This window comes from Mytilus trossulus, chromosome 14 (assembly GCF_036588685.1).
Source record: "Mytilus trossulus isolate FHL-02 chromosome 14, PNRI_Mtr1.1.1.hap1, whole genome shotgun sequence".
Lineage (NCBI taxonomy): Eukaryota > Metazoa > Mollusca > Bivalvia > Mytilida > Mytilidae > Mytilus > Mytilus trossulus.
Window position 1 is genome coordinate 67,022,858 of NC_086386.1, and position 15,710 is coordinate 67,038,567.

Here is a 15,710-nt window from a genome sequence, read left to right on the forward strand (position 1 = left end):
GTATGTTTAAGATTTAAAACATTTGGTTGAAGCAAACTAAAGTAAGAGAACAAAAACAAATTTCAGAACATATAGACTGACAAGGGTTTATAACACGCTTAGAAAATAAAACAATGATTTTTTTTAAGGTTATAAAAGTGTTATAATCTATCCAGACAGGATATATATAAATCATAAATTGAAGCTATTGTGGCAGGACACTTCAGCTAAAAAAAAAATACTACTACTAGGGGATATTTTAGCACAGACATTTCATTCCATTTTGTTAGTGGATTAATCAGTATTTTCATTAGCACATTCTAGCACAAACTGTATTATTTTAAAACTCTCAAAACTAGAAATATGTAAGCTGGTTTATGATTAGGTTGTTTGCAAATGTAGTAACATGATGTTATAGTACATGTAATCTCTTATTTACTTGTGAGTGAATTGGTCCAGTTTATACACCAATAATTTAATACTTTAAATAATGATTTGTACATAACAACTTCTGTATTCCATGAAGCTCACCGTTGATCTCTGTGAATTGTTATAAAGTATTTGACAATAGAGTAAATTGTCTCCCTCATATTAACCAATCAAAATCTGGTATTTAATATACATGTACAATATGTATGAAGTAAATTAAATTTCTGCATACATGCAATTGAAAATCTTTATAAAAACATATATATTTGAAAATCTAATTTGTATACCAAATATATAATTTCTGCTCTCAATATTGTGACTTTATTTCTTGTGAACCTTTTTTCCTGCAACTGTTTATCCTTGATTTTTTTCCATGATGTATTTTTCGTAAATTCAATATCTGATCATAAGCTTACTTGACTTTCATTGCAGATGGGATATATAACCAAATGAGGATTTAGTACACAAAATGAAACTGCATGTTATCAAAAAAAATTGAAAATATTCTCTCACCTTGACTGTTAGTCTAGGAATTTTTGTACTAGAGGCATCTCTGAGAACACAATCTTCACTTGGCTTCTCAAAATCATCATCATCACCAGCTGTTGAAGTATCCTGTAAAGAATTTTAAATTTTAAAGAGTGCTCTTTAATGAATTCTATGGTCCTTCTTCACCATTGTATGCTCATTTGAATCACTCCATGTTGAGGAAAAAGCACAGATGAACAAGGATCTAGTACCTGGATGCCAAATCCACACCATCTTTTTTTTATGTTAAGTGACCTGTAAAATTGGGCTATAAACTCTAATTTGGCATTAAAATTTGGGGAAAATCATATCACAGGGAACACATGTTCTAAGTTTCAAGTTGATTGAACTTCAACTTCATCAAAAACTACCTCAGTAAAAAATTTAACCTGAAGTGGGACTGGCTAGAAAAATACAGTCGAATGAACAGACCAGAGACATAATGTCCATAAATGGGGCATAATAACAGCAATAGAATTCCTCTTATAAATAATCTTTTGATAACAAAGATTGAAATTCTTATACAAAGAAGACATCTGTGTTCTATATACTATGAACTTTTGATCACATTTATGTATTGTACAAAATTCAAAAGAAAAAAATTGAAACAGCAACCTTTCAAAAAAAAAGTAACCTAGAATTTAGAGTAAACTACCAATTCAAATTGAACGAGAAATGACCCTGTATTTCTTGGAAAATGTAAGAATTGATGGACAAATAGTAGTTTATTAGCCTCTATGGGAAATTAATGGGAGATAATGCATTTGATCAGAGATAAATCTGATGTTTTTTTAGGTTCCATGAAAAACCATTCTCCAAATTATGCTTAGGAAGGTTTAATGTGTGCAAATGACACAGTTAAAGGATAAATAAAGCTATTTGAGGAAATTTGGGTAAAAAATGTGCAACAAAAATATATTAGTGTTAGTGTGTGATGAGTTTTAGTGACACCTAGGGGAGTGTATTTCCTATCTGTTAATGTTCTTATGGTCAACAGAAGTTTTATCATATTATCCTGTTTTTCAAAAAACATACAGTTCTAATTTTCCCCAAAATAAATGACTATTTAATACAATCATGATTTAAATTGTCCTCAATTACTGTTAATAAATAGCTGTGCTATGAGGGCATGATACACCCATCGCTTTTTCAAAGAATAAAGTTAATTAAATTTTCCATGTCATATTAGAAATTCATGAAAAACTAAAGGAGGTTATCTTAATAGATGTAAACCAGTCACCAAAGTGTTGTGATAACTGCTCAAAGAATTGACCAAAAACTGAAAAATCCCCCCTTTTTATGAATAAAATCACATAATTCAGAAACATAAAATATAAAATTTGTAAAATTCAAAAGAGAGCTAACATCCATAGATATAAACAATTAACCAAAGTTTCATTAAAACTGCTGAAAGCATTTTTTATTTATTGTCTGAAAACTGGAAATTCCCCTTTTTTATTAACCCCATAACTCGGAAACATAAAATCTATAATTTATAAAAACCAAAAGAGAGCTCATGTCAATAGATATAAACATTTCACCAATGTTTTGTGCAAATTGGTGAAAAAGCGTCTATGAGTAATTGTCTGAAAACTGGAAAATCCCCCTCTTTTAAAGAAAAAAAACTAAACTTGGAAACTTAAAATCTAAAATTTATAAACTAGAGGCTCCAAAGAGCCTGTGTCGCTCACCTTGGTCTATGTGAATATTAAACATAGGACACAGATGGATTTATGACAAAATTGTGTTTTGGTAATGGGGATGTGTTTGTAGATCTTACTTTTCTAAACATCCTTGCTGCTTACAATTAGCTCTATCTATAATAGATAACTTGGCCCAATAGAATCAGTGGCAAATGTGAGTGAAGATTTACAAATTTTATGAAAATTGTTAAAAATTGACTATAAAGGGCAATAACTCCCTAGGGGGTCAATTGACCATTTTGGTTATGTTGACTTATTTTTAGGTCTTACTTTGCTGTACATTAACAGCAAAGTTTCCTTAAAATTACAAATTCAGGGGCAGTAACCTAACAACAGATTATCTGATTCATCTGAAAATTTCAGGGCAGATAGATCTTGACATAATAAACAATATTACAACAGTCAGATTTGCTTCTAATGCTTTGGTTTTTGAGTTATAAGCTAAAAACTGCATTTTACCCCATGTTCTATTTTTAGCTGTGGCAGCCATCTTGGTTGGTATGCCAGGTCACCAGACACAATTTTTAAACTAAATACCCCAAAGATGATTGTGGCCAAGTTTGATTTATTTTGTCCCAGTAGTTTCAGAGGAAAAGATTTTTCTAAAAGATTACTAAGATTTATGAAAAATCGTTAAAAAATGACTATAAATGGCAATAACTCCTTAGGGGGTCAATTGACCATTTTGGTAATGTTGACTTATTTGTAGACTTTACTTTGCTGAACATTTTTGCTGTCTATCTATAATAACATTCAAGATAATAACCCAAAACAGCAAAATTTCCTTAAAATTACCAATTCAGGGGCAGCAACCTAACAACAGATTATCTGATTCATCTGGAAATGTCAGGGCAAATAGATCTTGACCTGATAAACACTTTTACCACGTGTCAGATTTTCTCTAAATGCTTTGGTTTATGAGTTATAGGCCAAAAACTGCATATTACCCCTAAGTTCTATTTTTAGCCATGGCGGCCATCTTGGTTGGTATGCCAGGTCACTGGACACAATTTTTGAACTAGATACCCCAATGATGATTTTGGCTAAGTTTGGTTAAATTTGGCCAAGTAGTTTCAGAGGAGACGATTTTTGTAAAAGTTTACGGACGACGGACGCCAAGTGATGAGAAAAGCTCACTTGGCCCTCTGGGCCAGGTGAGCTAAAAATGAAAGGGAGCTCACATCAATAGATGAAATCAATTCACCTTTCTTTCGAAATTGGTTAAAGCATTTTTAGGTTTTTATCCAACATGTTGACGACCGACAGACACCATAATACGTCCTGTAAATGGATGTATAAAAACTGAATATCCTATACCCTGTGTCAAATATTGTTAACCTGTATTTCAAGGGGAAATCTGCCATCTCCTTTGCAAATATTGTGCTTTATCAACAGAAAATGTATTTGTATAATGAATTGTATAATAAAAACTACAGATGCACCTTATACAATTGTACCGTTATATCTTCATTTCTCACCCTTTTCCTCTTTTTAAACTCTCTCTTAAGAAAATTAAATCTTTTTCGTTTTTCATCAGCTTCTTGTTTTTCTTTGTTGTCACGTTCCTCATCACTTCCATATGTCTTTTCATAAGAATCATTCTCACTAAAACAGACATATAATTCATATAATGTATTTAAAACAAGTAAGAAATATGTTGTGCTGTTATTTCAATTTTCCAGGTAAGGGTGCCACAAACATGTTTAACACAACCTGTCTCAAATCAGAAGCTTGTCATTAGTAGATTACTTGTACTACTGGTATATTTATTTCCCATTTAGTGTTTTATAAATAAATGAGGCTATTGATTTGTCATTTCAGGACCTTTTATAGGTTATCACAAAAATGGTTCTGCTCATGATTTAAAGCTGTAGGGTGAACTGTAGTTGCTTACTTCTATGTGATTTGGTCTCTGGTGAAGATCTCACTGGCAATAATACCAAATCTTCTTATTTTATACATTCATTTATAAGAGACTTTGATCATCTGTTCAGTAAAGATAAGAATGCAGTTCAGTAAAGATAAGAATGCAGTTCAGTAAAAATATGCAGTTCAGTAAAGATAAGAATGCAGTTCAGTAAAAATATGCAGTTCAGTAAAGATAAGAATGCAGTTCAGTAAAGATAAGAATGCAGTTCAGTAAAGATAAGAATACAGTTCAGTAAAAATATGCAGTTCAGTAAAGATAAGAATGCAGTTCAGTAAAGATAAGAATGCAGTTCAGTAAAGATAAGAATGCAGTTCAGTAAAGATAAGAATGCAGTTCAGTAAAAATATGCAGTTCAGTAAAGATAAGAATGCAGTTCAGTAAAAATATGCAGTTCAGTAAAGATAAGAATGCAGTTCAGTAAAGATAAGAATGCAGTTCAGTAAAGATAAGAATGCAGTTCAGTAAAAATATGCAGTTCAGTAAAGATAAGAATGCAGTTCAGTAAAGATAAGAATGCAGTTCAGTAAAGATAAGAATACAGTTCAGTAAAGATAAGAATGCAGTTCAAAATTTTTCCTAAACAATATCTAATTATGTCAAGAGAGGGATACATGTATCTATTACTGAACAGAAATATGCATTGATTCATAGTCTTAAGGACTCTGTATCCTTTTAAAACTCTTATATTAATCAATCACATAAACAAGTAAAAATCACAACATTATGATAAATTAAAGGACTCTTATTGAAACTATGCCTTTAGAAATTTTATTTCAATTTCAGATTTTTACTACAATATAATTCTGAAATTAACTCAGACTAATTTTTTTTACCTGTATAAAATACGAACTACAATAATCCTCATACATTTAAATTCAAAAGAAACATGTGCAATCTTGAATCCAAAATCACTCATCATTCATAACAATATTGAAATTTCCAGTATCTATCTTTTGTCTCAGACTGGAGAGCTTGGTCAATTCCAGAGGAATCACACGTATTCAGATGTTTTTTGAAATATTTAATGCAATTCTAGATAAACATGCACTAATTGTTACTAAAAGAGTAAAAAGAGAGAGACAACCTGAATGGTTCAATAATGAAATTGCAAATGCCAGAAAAATGAGTGAGAAATACCATAAATTAGGAATGTGGTCCGAGTTCAAACTTTGGAGAAACAGGACAAAACACATAATCAATGAATCAAAAAGAATTTTTTATTCAAAGAAAATTCAAAAGCTTCTAAAGATTTGTGGAAATGTATTCACAGTCTTAACCCGTCGCAACAAGAAAAGACATATGAACTTTTAAATGAAGATGGTGTTAAAACTTATAATGTCAGTGACATTTGTAATGTTTTTAATAAGTTTTTTACATCTTGTGTTGAAAACCTGAGGACTGACAGATGTATGAGCAAAAATCATGATTGAAATTGAGTGCTCCTTTCATAACTTCATCTTTAACTTACATTTTTAACACAATAATAGATAGAAGTACAAACCAGGTTTTTAAAGCTGGTGAAAAATTCATGGCAACAAATTATAGACCAATTTCTGTACTTCCCGTTTTATCAAAACTTTTAGAAAAGCATGTTTCAAAACATTTGTATGACTATCTAAAAAGATCTTTTACACGCAGCACAGTCTGGGTTTTGACAAAAACACTCTTGCCAAACAGCCCTTATCAATATCATAGATAAATGGATACAGGATATGAATGATGGTGTTATCAACTTAGCAGTCCTGTTGGATTTTAAGAAAGCTTTTGATGTAGTAGATCATGATATTCTCTGTAAAAAACCTGAAATTTATGGATTTGATAATACTGCTGTTTCTTTTTTTAAATCATATTTGAATGAAAGAACTCAACAAGTACAAATTGATAATGGTCATTCTGAAAAACTTTATATCAAGTATGGTGTCCCCCAAGGCTCCATATTAGGCCCCCTTCTATTTATATTATACATAAACAACCTTCCTATTTATATGAAAAATTGTTGCACTGATTTATATGCCGATGATTCAACTTAACATCTTTCTGGTAATTGTTAATGTTGTCAAACTCTACAGTCAAAGGTACAAGAAGATTTACATGGTGTTGAGGAATGGTGCAATGATAACAATATGTTCATCAATAAAAATAAAACAAAATATATGATTATTGGAACGAAGCAACGAGCAATGCCACATTACAATGAGAGTTGTTTAACTATTAACAATCAAGTGATACAATCTTCCACATGCGAAAGTCTTTTCGGCATTAAAATTGACCCTTCCCTCACATGGACAAACCAAATTGATGTGATCTGCTCAAAAATATCATCTATACTATATCTACTATTAAAGATTAAAAAAATTCTAAATCTAGACTGCAGAAAATTATTCTATAATGGTTATATCTTGCCACTTACTGATTATTGTTGTATAGTGTGGAGTAGTTGTAGCAGTGAGGGTTTAAAAAGGATATTAAAATTACAAAAGAGAGCTGCTAGATTAATATTAGAAACAGACCCTTTCTCTCCTTCTGCGTCCTTATTCAAACACTTAAACTGGATGACAGTTGAACAGAGAATAAAATATCACAAGTTTGTGATGACATTTAAGTGCATTAAACATGATGCCCCATCATATCTTACTAACATGTTTCATTATGTTTCAGACAGATATCCATACCCCTTGAGAAATGTTGTTCAAGGAAACCTCATACTCCCTAAACCAAAAACTGTTCAAAAAATCTTTTATGTATTCTGGACCATTCTTGTGGAATAATTTGCCAATAACATTAAGAAATATTACAAATGTTAATTCTTTCAAATACAAAATAAAAGATCATTTATTGGTATTTACCTAGCTGTATAAATAATTTTGCAAACTGAGTGTGTCATCATGTTAATTTTTTTCAGACCATTTTATCAAGTTGTATTGAACGTTATTATCATACTTGACTTTTTATACTTATAAATGCATGTATGCAATGTATATGTTTGCATTTTGTTTGATGTTCATGATGAGGGCCTCAGGGAAGATTAGTTATATAGCTAACTGTGTAACCCTCTTAAAATAAAGTATTGTTGTTGTTGTTGTTTGTGTCATAAAAATCAATTCAATTTAATTTCTTATATGTTGCATTCCACAAATCATTATTATCCTAAAGAAGAGGATCTAATAAGCCTGTGTCACTCACCTTACTTACCATTCCTTCATTGTATGGAAACTTGTGGTATAATTTCAGAGAGATTCATACACTTAAATGCAAGTTATTGTTTGAAAATGCTTAATTTGGGCCCACTTTTTGGCCTCTAATTCCTAAACCAGTGGGACCATAACCCCCCAAATCAATCCCAACCGTCCTTTAGTGGTATTGAACCTTCTGTTAAAAATTTATAAAGATCCATTCACTGCATCTAAAGTTATTGTCTGGAAAACCTATTTTCCCCCCTTTTATGCCCCTAAATCCCCTTTTTTAGCCCCTAATTCCAAAACATTTTGAGCAATAACCACCCAAAGTCATAACTAACCATCCCTTCGTGGTACGGATACTTGTGGTATAATTTCAAAGAGATTCATACACTCAAACACAAGTTATTGTTTGAAAACTACAAAAATGCTTATTTGGGCCCCTTTTGGTCCCCTAATTTCTTAACTATTGGGACCACAACCCCCAAAATCAATCCAATCCTTCCTTAAGTGGTATTGAACCTTCTGGTAAAAAGTCTGGAAAACCTATTCCCCATTTTATGCCCCTTAATCCCCTTTTTTAGCCCCTAATTCCAAAATATTTTGAGCCATAACCCCCCAAAGTCCTTACTTACCATTCCTTCATTGTATGGAAACTTGTGGTATAATTTCAGAGAGATTCATACACTTAAACACAAGTTATTGTTTGAAAATGCTTAATTTGGGCCCACTTTTTGGCCTCTAATTCCTAAACCATTGGGACCATAACCCCCCAAATCAATCCAAACCGTCCTTTAGTGGTATTGAACCTTCTGGTAAAAATTTATAGAGATCAATTCACTAAATCTAAAGTTATTGTCTGGAAAACCTATTTCTCCCCCCTTTTATGCCCCTAAATCCCCTTTTTAGCCCCTAATTCCAAAACATTTTGGGCCATAACCCCCCAAAGTCCTTACTTACCATTCCTTCATTGTATGGAAACTTGTGGTATAATTTCAGAGATTCATACACTTTAACACAAGTTATTGTTTGAAAATGCTTAATTTGGGCCCACTTTTGGTCCCCTAATTTCTTAACTATTGGGACCATAACCCCCAAAACCAATCCAATCCTTCCTTTAGTGGTTTGAACCTTCAGGTAAAAATTTATAGAGATCCATTTCATAAATCTTAAGTTATTGTCTGGAAACTAAATATGTCTTCGGAAGACACAGACAACATCATGATACCATTATACAAGGTAAAAAAAAAATTTGCAGTTGTATAAAAATGGTACAAGACTAACGGAGCCCGAAGGCTCCTGATTGTACACAGCCCATTATAGTGCATTGAGTTTCCTTCATTTATACTTTGTGAATATTCAACCTCCAATACTTATTTTGGGTCCCATCAATTTTAACTTTTTCAGTGCATAATAAACAATAAATATATTTATTATTTAATATATAATATATGTTGCATAAACAGAATTTTTTTTTTCAATTTTGGAATCTGAAAAAAATATCCTATGTCTTTGTTCCTACCTCTTAACCCCTTTTCTACCCCCACCATACAACCCAGTGTCATCTTTGTCATCTTGTATAAAGTACATTCCACCTTTTCCTTTAGCTTTAGTTTTAGCATATGCTCCTCTCTGTAAGTCCTCAATAATCTTGGCTAGCATTTTTGGAGTTTTACATGCATCACAACTATTGTTACAATCAGGTTTGACATCACCAAAATACTTGGAGATGGCCCAATGTCTGCATCTGTAAAAAATATAATAGTCAATTCAAAAAATCAATTGAACGTTAATTTGTCTTCAAATATCTTCTCCAATGGTTTGTAAAGTTGTCATCATTTTGTCAGCTTTCCTGAGACTTCAGCTGATTTTCTTTATATGATTTATTAATCACTACTGCATAAATTAAATCTATCTAGATACTTTCAATGACTATCAGGCAGTTATATATATGTCTGATCATCATGCTGTATAGTGATCAGGCAATTATCAATATGTCTGATCATCATGCTGTATAGTGATCAGGCAATTATCAATATGTCTGACCATCATGTTGTAAACTGATCAGACAGTTATCAATATGTCTGACCATCATGCTGTATACTGATCAGGCAGTTATCAATATGTCTGACAATCATGCTGTATACTGATCAGACAGTTATCAATATGTCTGATCATCATGCTGTATAGTGATCAGGCAGTTATCAATATGTCTGACCATCATGCTGTATACTGATCAAGCAGTTATTAATATGTCTGACCATCATGCTGTATACTGATCAGACAGTTATCAATATGGCTGACCATCATGCTGTATACTGATCAGGCACTTATCAATATGTCTGACCATCATGCTGTATAGTGATCAGGCAGTTATCAATATGTCTCACCATCATGCTGTATGCTGATCAGGCACTTATCAATATGTCTGACCATCATGCTGTATACTGATCAGACAGTTATCAATATGTCTGACCATCATGATGTATACTGATCAGACAGTTATCAATATGGCTGACCATCATGCTGTATGCTGATCAGGCAGTTATCAATATGTCTGACCATCATGCTGTATACTGATCAGGCAGTTATCAATATGTCTGACCATCATGATGTATACTGATCAGACAGTTATCAATATGGCTGACCATCATGCTGTATACTGATCTAGCAGTTATCAATATGTCTGACCATCATGCTGTATACTGATCAGGCAGTTATCAATATGTCTGACCATCATGCTGTATACTGATCAGGCAGTTATCAATATGTCTGACCATCATGATGTATACTGATCAGACAGTTATCAATATGGCTGACCATCATGCTGTATACTGATCTAGCAGTTATCAATATGTCTGACCATCATGCTGTATACTGATCAGGCAGTTATTAATATGTCTGACTATCATGCTGTATACTGATCAGACAGTTATCATTATGGCTGACCATCATGCTGTATACTGATCAGGCAGTAATCAATATGTCTGACCATCATGCTGTATAGTGATCAGGCAGTTATCAATATGTCTCACCATCATGCTGTATACTGATCAGGTAGTTATCAATATGTCTGATCATCATGCTGTATACTGATCAGGCAGTTATCAATATGTCTCACCATCATGCTGTATACTGATCAGGCAGTTATCAATATGTCTGACTATCATGCTGTATAGTGATCAGACGACAGTTATCAATATGTCTGACCATCATGCTGTATAGTGATCAGGTAGTTATCAATATGTCTGATCATCATGCTGTAAACTGATCAGGCAGTTATTAATATGTCTGACTATCATGCTGTATGCTGATCAGGCACTTATCAATATGGCTGACCATCATGCTGTATACTGATCAGATGACAGTTATCAATATGGCTGACCATCATGCTATATACTGATCAAGCAGTTATCAATATGTCTGACCATCATGCTGTATAGTGATCAGGCAGTTATCAATAGGTCTCACTATCATGCTGTATACTGATCAGGTAGTTATCAATATGTCTGATCATCATGCTGTATACTGATCAGGCAGTTATCAATATGTCTCACCATCATGCTGTATACTGATCAGGCAGTTATCAATATGTCTGACTACTGTAAATTCAGAAATTATTGCGTGCATTTATTATTGCGATTTTGTCAATTTCAACTTAAATGCGATTTTAATTTTTACGATTTTTGGAAAAGTCATGCTTTATTCAGTTAAAATATTACAAAATGCGAGTTTTAATTATTGCGTTTACAACTCTGTCGCATTATTCGCAATAATAAAAACCTCACAATAATTTCTGAATTTACAGTATCATGCTGTATACTGATCAGGTAGTTATCAATATGTCTGATCATAATGCTGTATACTGATCAGGCAGTTATCAATATGTCTGACTATCATGCTGTATACTGATCAGACAGTTATCAATATGTCTGACCATCATGCTGTATACTGATCAGGCAGTAATCAATATGGCTGACCATCATGCTGTATACTGATCAGGCAGTTATCCATATGTCTGACTATCATGCTGTATACTGATCAGGCAGTTATCAATATGTCTGACCATCATGCTGTATACTGATCAGGCAGTTATCAATATGTCTGACCATCATGCTGTATACTGATCAGGCAGTTATCAATATGTCTGACCATCATGATGTATACTGATCAGACAGTTATCAATATGGCTGACCATCATGCTGTATACTGATCTAGCAGTTATCAATATGTCTGACCATCATGCTGTATACTGATCAGGCAGTTATCAATATGTCTGACCATCATGCTGTATACTGATCAGGCAGTTATCAATATGTCTGACCATCATGATGTATACTGATCAGACAGTTATCAATATGGCTGACCATCATGCTGTATACTGATCTAGCAGTTATCAATATGTCTGACCATCATGCTGTATACTGATCAGGCAGTTATTAATATGTCTGACTATCATGCTGTATACTGATCAGACAGTTATCATTATGGCTGACCATCATGCTGTATACTGATCAGGCAGTAATCAATATGTCTGACCATCATGCTGTATAGTGATCAGGCAGTTATCAATATGTCTCACCATCATGCTGTATACTGATCAGGTAGTTATCAATATGTCTGATCATCATGCTGTATACTGATCAGGCAGTTATCAATATGTCTCACCATCATGCTGTATACTGATCAGGCAGTTATCAATATGTCTGACTATCATGCTGTATAGTGATCAGACGACAGTTATCAATATGTCTGACCATCATGCTGTATAGTGATCAGGTAGTTATCAATATGTCTGATCATCATGCTGTAAACTGATCAGGCAGTTATTAATATGTCTGACTATCATGCTGTATGCTGATCAGGCACTTATCAATATGGCTGACCATCATGCTGTATACTGATCAGATGACAGTTATCAATATGGCTGACCATCATGCTATATACTGATCAAGCAGTTATCAATATGTCTGACCATCATGCTGTATAGTGATCAGGCAGTTATCAATAGGTCTCACTATCATGCTGTATACTGATCAGGTAGTTATCAATATGTCTGATCATCATGCTGTATACTGATCAGGCAGTTATCAATATGTCTCACCATCATGCTGTATACTGATCAGGCAGTTATCAATATGTCTGACTACTGTAAATTCAGAAATTATTGCGTGCATTTATTATTGCGATTTTGTCAATTTCAACTTAAATGCGATTTTAATTTTTACGATTTTTGGAAAAGTCATGCTTTATTCAGTTAAAATATTACAAAATGCGAGTTTTAATTATTGCGTTTACAACTCTGTCGCATTATTCGCAATAATAAAAACCTCACAATAATTTCTGAATTTACAGTATCATGCTGTATACTGATCAGGTAGTTATCAATATGTCTGATCATAATGCTGTATACTGATCAGGCAGTTATCAATATGTCTGACTATCATGCTGTATACTGATCAGACAGTTATCAATATGTCTGACCATCATGCTGTATACTGATCAGGCAGTAATCAATATGGCTGACCATCATGCTGTATACTGATCAGGCAGTTATCCATATGTCTGACTATCATGCTGTATACTGATCAGGCAGTTATCAATATGTCTGACCATCATGCTGTATACTGATCAGGCAGTTATCAATATGTCTGACCATCATGCTGTATACTGATCAGGCAGTTATCAATATGTCTGACCATCATGCTGTATACTGATCAGGCAGTAATCAATATGGCTGACCATCATGCTGTATACTGATCAGGCAGTTATCAATATGTCTGACCATCATGCTGTATACTGATCAGGCAGTTATCAATATGTCTGACCATCATGCTGTATACTGATCAGGCAGTTATCAATATGTCTGACCATCATGCTGTATACTGATCAGGCAGTTATCAATATGTCTGACCATCATGCTGTATACTGATCAGGCAGTTATCAATATGTCTGACCATCATGCTGTATACTGATCAGGCAGTTATCAATATGTCTGACCATCATGTTGTAAACTGATCAGGCAGTTATCAATATGTCTGACCATCATGCTGTATACTGATCAGACAGTTATCAATATGTCTGACCATCATGTTGTATGCTGATCAGGCAGTTATCAATATGTCTCACCATCATGCTGTATACTGATCAGACAGTTATCAATATGTCTGACCATCATGCTGTATAGTGATCAGGCAGTTATCAATATGGCTGACCATCATGCTGTATACTGATAGTGTATCTGCTTCAACTGTCAAAAACAGCAATAACAAAAAAAATTGTAAGGGTTCTGCGGAACCGAGTGTCTCACCTACTTTTGCTGAAAATCACAGGCTCAACAAAAATGAGAAAAAATAAATAAAAATATTCTTCTTGATACTATCTTTTGATTGTAAGAAGCTTCTGTCTAAGCTTGGTAAAAATCCAGGATAGTTTATGAATCTAATAAATGTTTAAAAACTTTAACTGCAGACTGTTTGTAATGTTTACTGGAAGAAAAACTAAGTCCATTTATAAGTAAAATACAGATACACATGTACAAAATATTAACAAAATTTCCTTCTAAATACTAGTTTTTGATCATAAACAAGCTTCCATCTATTAAAGTTTGGTACAGCTTAAAAAAAGTATAAGAAAGTTATCATTTTTTTTTTAATTAAACCACAGAGTGAATGTTTTTTTTCTTGGCAGAAAATCTAAGTCCATTTAAAAGTAAAATACAGAATAAACAGAATTTTTTTTTTTTACAAAATGTACTTCTGTATATTATCTTTTGATCATAAACAAGCTTTTGTTTGGAAGTAATCCAGTATAGTTTAAGACAGTTTTTAAAATTTCAAAAACTTTAACCACAGAGTGAATATTTGTGGGCGCTGCGGCCATCTCCACCGACGACAATGGGATGTAGGATCGTCAAAAGTCAAAGGCTCGACAAAAATGCCCTCACCATATATATATTTACAATTTACAATTATAACAACACAAAAAAGCACATGCTGAAATGCATAAATTACAAATCAGAGCTCTGACATGAACAAGTTTTCTGACTTACAGAAGTTAGAATGTGTGGTACAATGTTAGATAAGATTCATACCATTTTTTTCTCTTCACAAAACATTTCAAATTTTGACTTAAAGTAAAATAAATAGGAAATGTGTAAACATTATTACAACAAAAAAGAGTTGTGAAAAAATTCTATATATATGTAAAAACATAATGGCAAGTTTTCTTGTTAACTTCATCAAATGATGAGTGTTAAGTGTACATTCACAGTGTGGGAAGGAAACTGTACGGTTTTCTACTAATTTGGTCATTCGGGAGACTGTCAAGCAGTGCTCCGAGGGTAACCTACTTTACCTTGTTATGACTTCACGGTCCAGCTAGCAAGCAAGCCAATCAAAGTTATAACTTTTTCCTACACACTTATTGCATTTTGCTGTAATAGTTTCTAGTTGCATATGACTAATTATAACTCTTAAGTAGATAATGCTTACAATTATCTCTTCTGCCACATTCATGATCAGTTTATGTTTTCCATGATACTTTTGTCATATTAATATTTATTAAAACTACTGCAATCAAATACAATATATGTCTTGCATGATTTTTCTTTTCTTTTTCTGATACGATTTAATAACAGTTACTTATTTGGTATTGTAATTATTTTTTTAAACTTAAATTACACACTCAGAAGTGTTAATGATTTTTGAAGCTTTTATTTGAATGGATGCAGCCTGCATTAGCGGGGGAGAGGGAGTTTTGGTGGTTGAAACCCCATTTTTTTTAAATTTTGTGTAGGTTTTAGGGTGTTCTGTGGTTTGGATCCCCCTTTTGCAAAAAGGCGGGCTCAGCACCGGTACCTGGTCTGATATGTCAATGATAGTATGATGATCTGAACATTCATCTGATTTTTTATAGTTTGGTCTTGTGCTGTGCTAGTTTTGGGGAGAAATGAGCGCACATAGA

At 33.1% G+C, this 15,710-nt stretch overlaps 1 protein-coding gene across 2 annotated transcripts in view; it reads right to left on the reverse strand.

Annotated features, from left to right (window-relative positions):
* Positions 1-15,710, reverse strand: part of LOC134695894 (ATP-dependent DNA helicase Q5-like) — a 54,626-nt gene that overhangs the window by 14,743 nt on the left and 24,173 nt on the right. Inside the window, exons 6-8 of one of the 2 annotated variants that reach the window (XM_063557367.1) lie at positions 9,268-9,492; positions 4,082-4,244; positions 922-1,023 (exon numbers count right to left, since the gene is read on the reverse strand). In XM_063557367.1, the coding sequence (XP_063413437.1) occupies positions 922-1,023; positions 4,082-4,244; positions 9,268-9,492 (490 nt within the window). The remainder of the gene's footprint in view (positions 1-921; positions 1,024-4,081; positions 4,245-9,267; positions 9,493-15,710) is intronic. The other variant, XM_063557368.1, reaches the window with a different exon arrangement.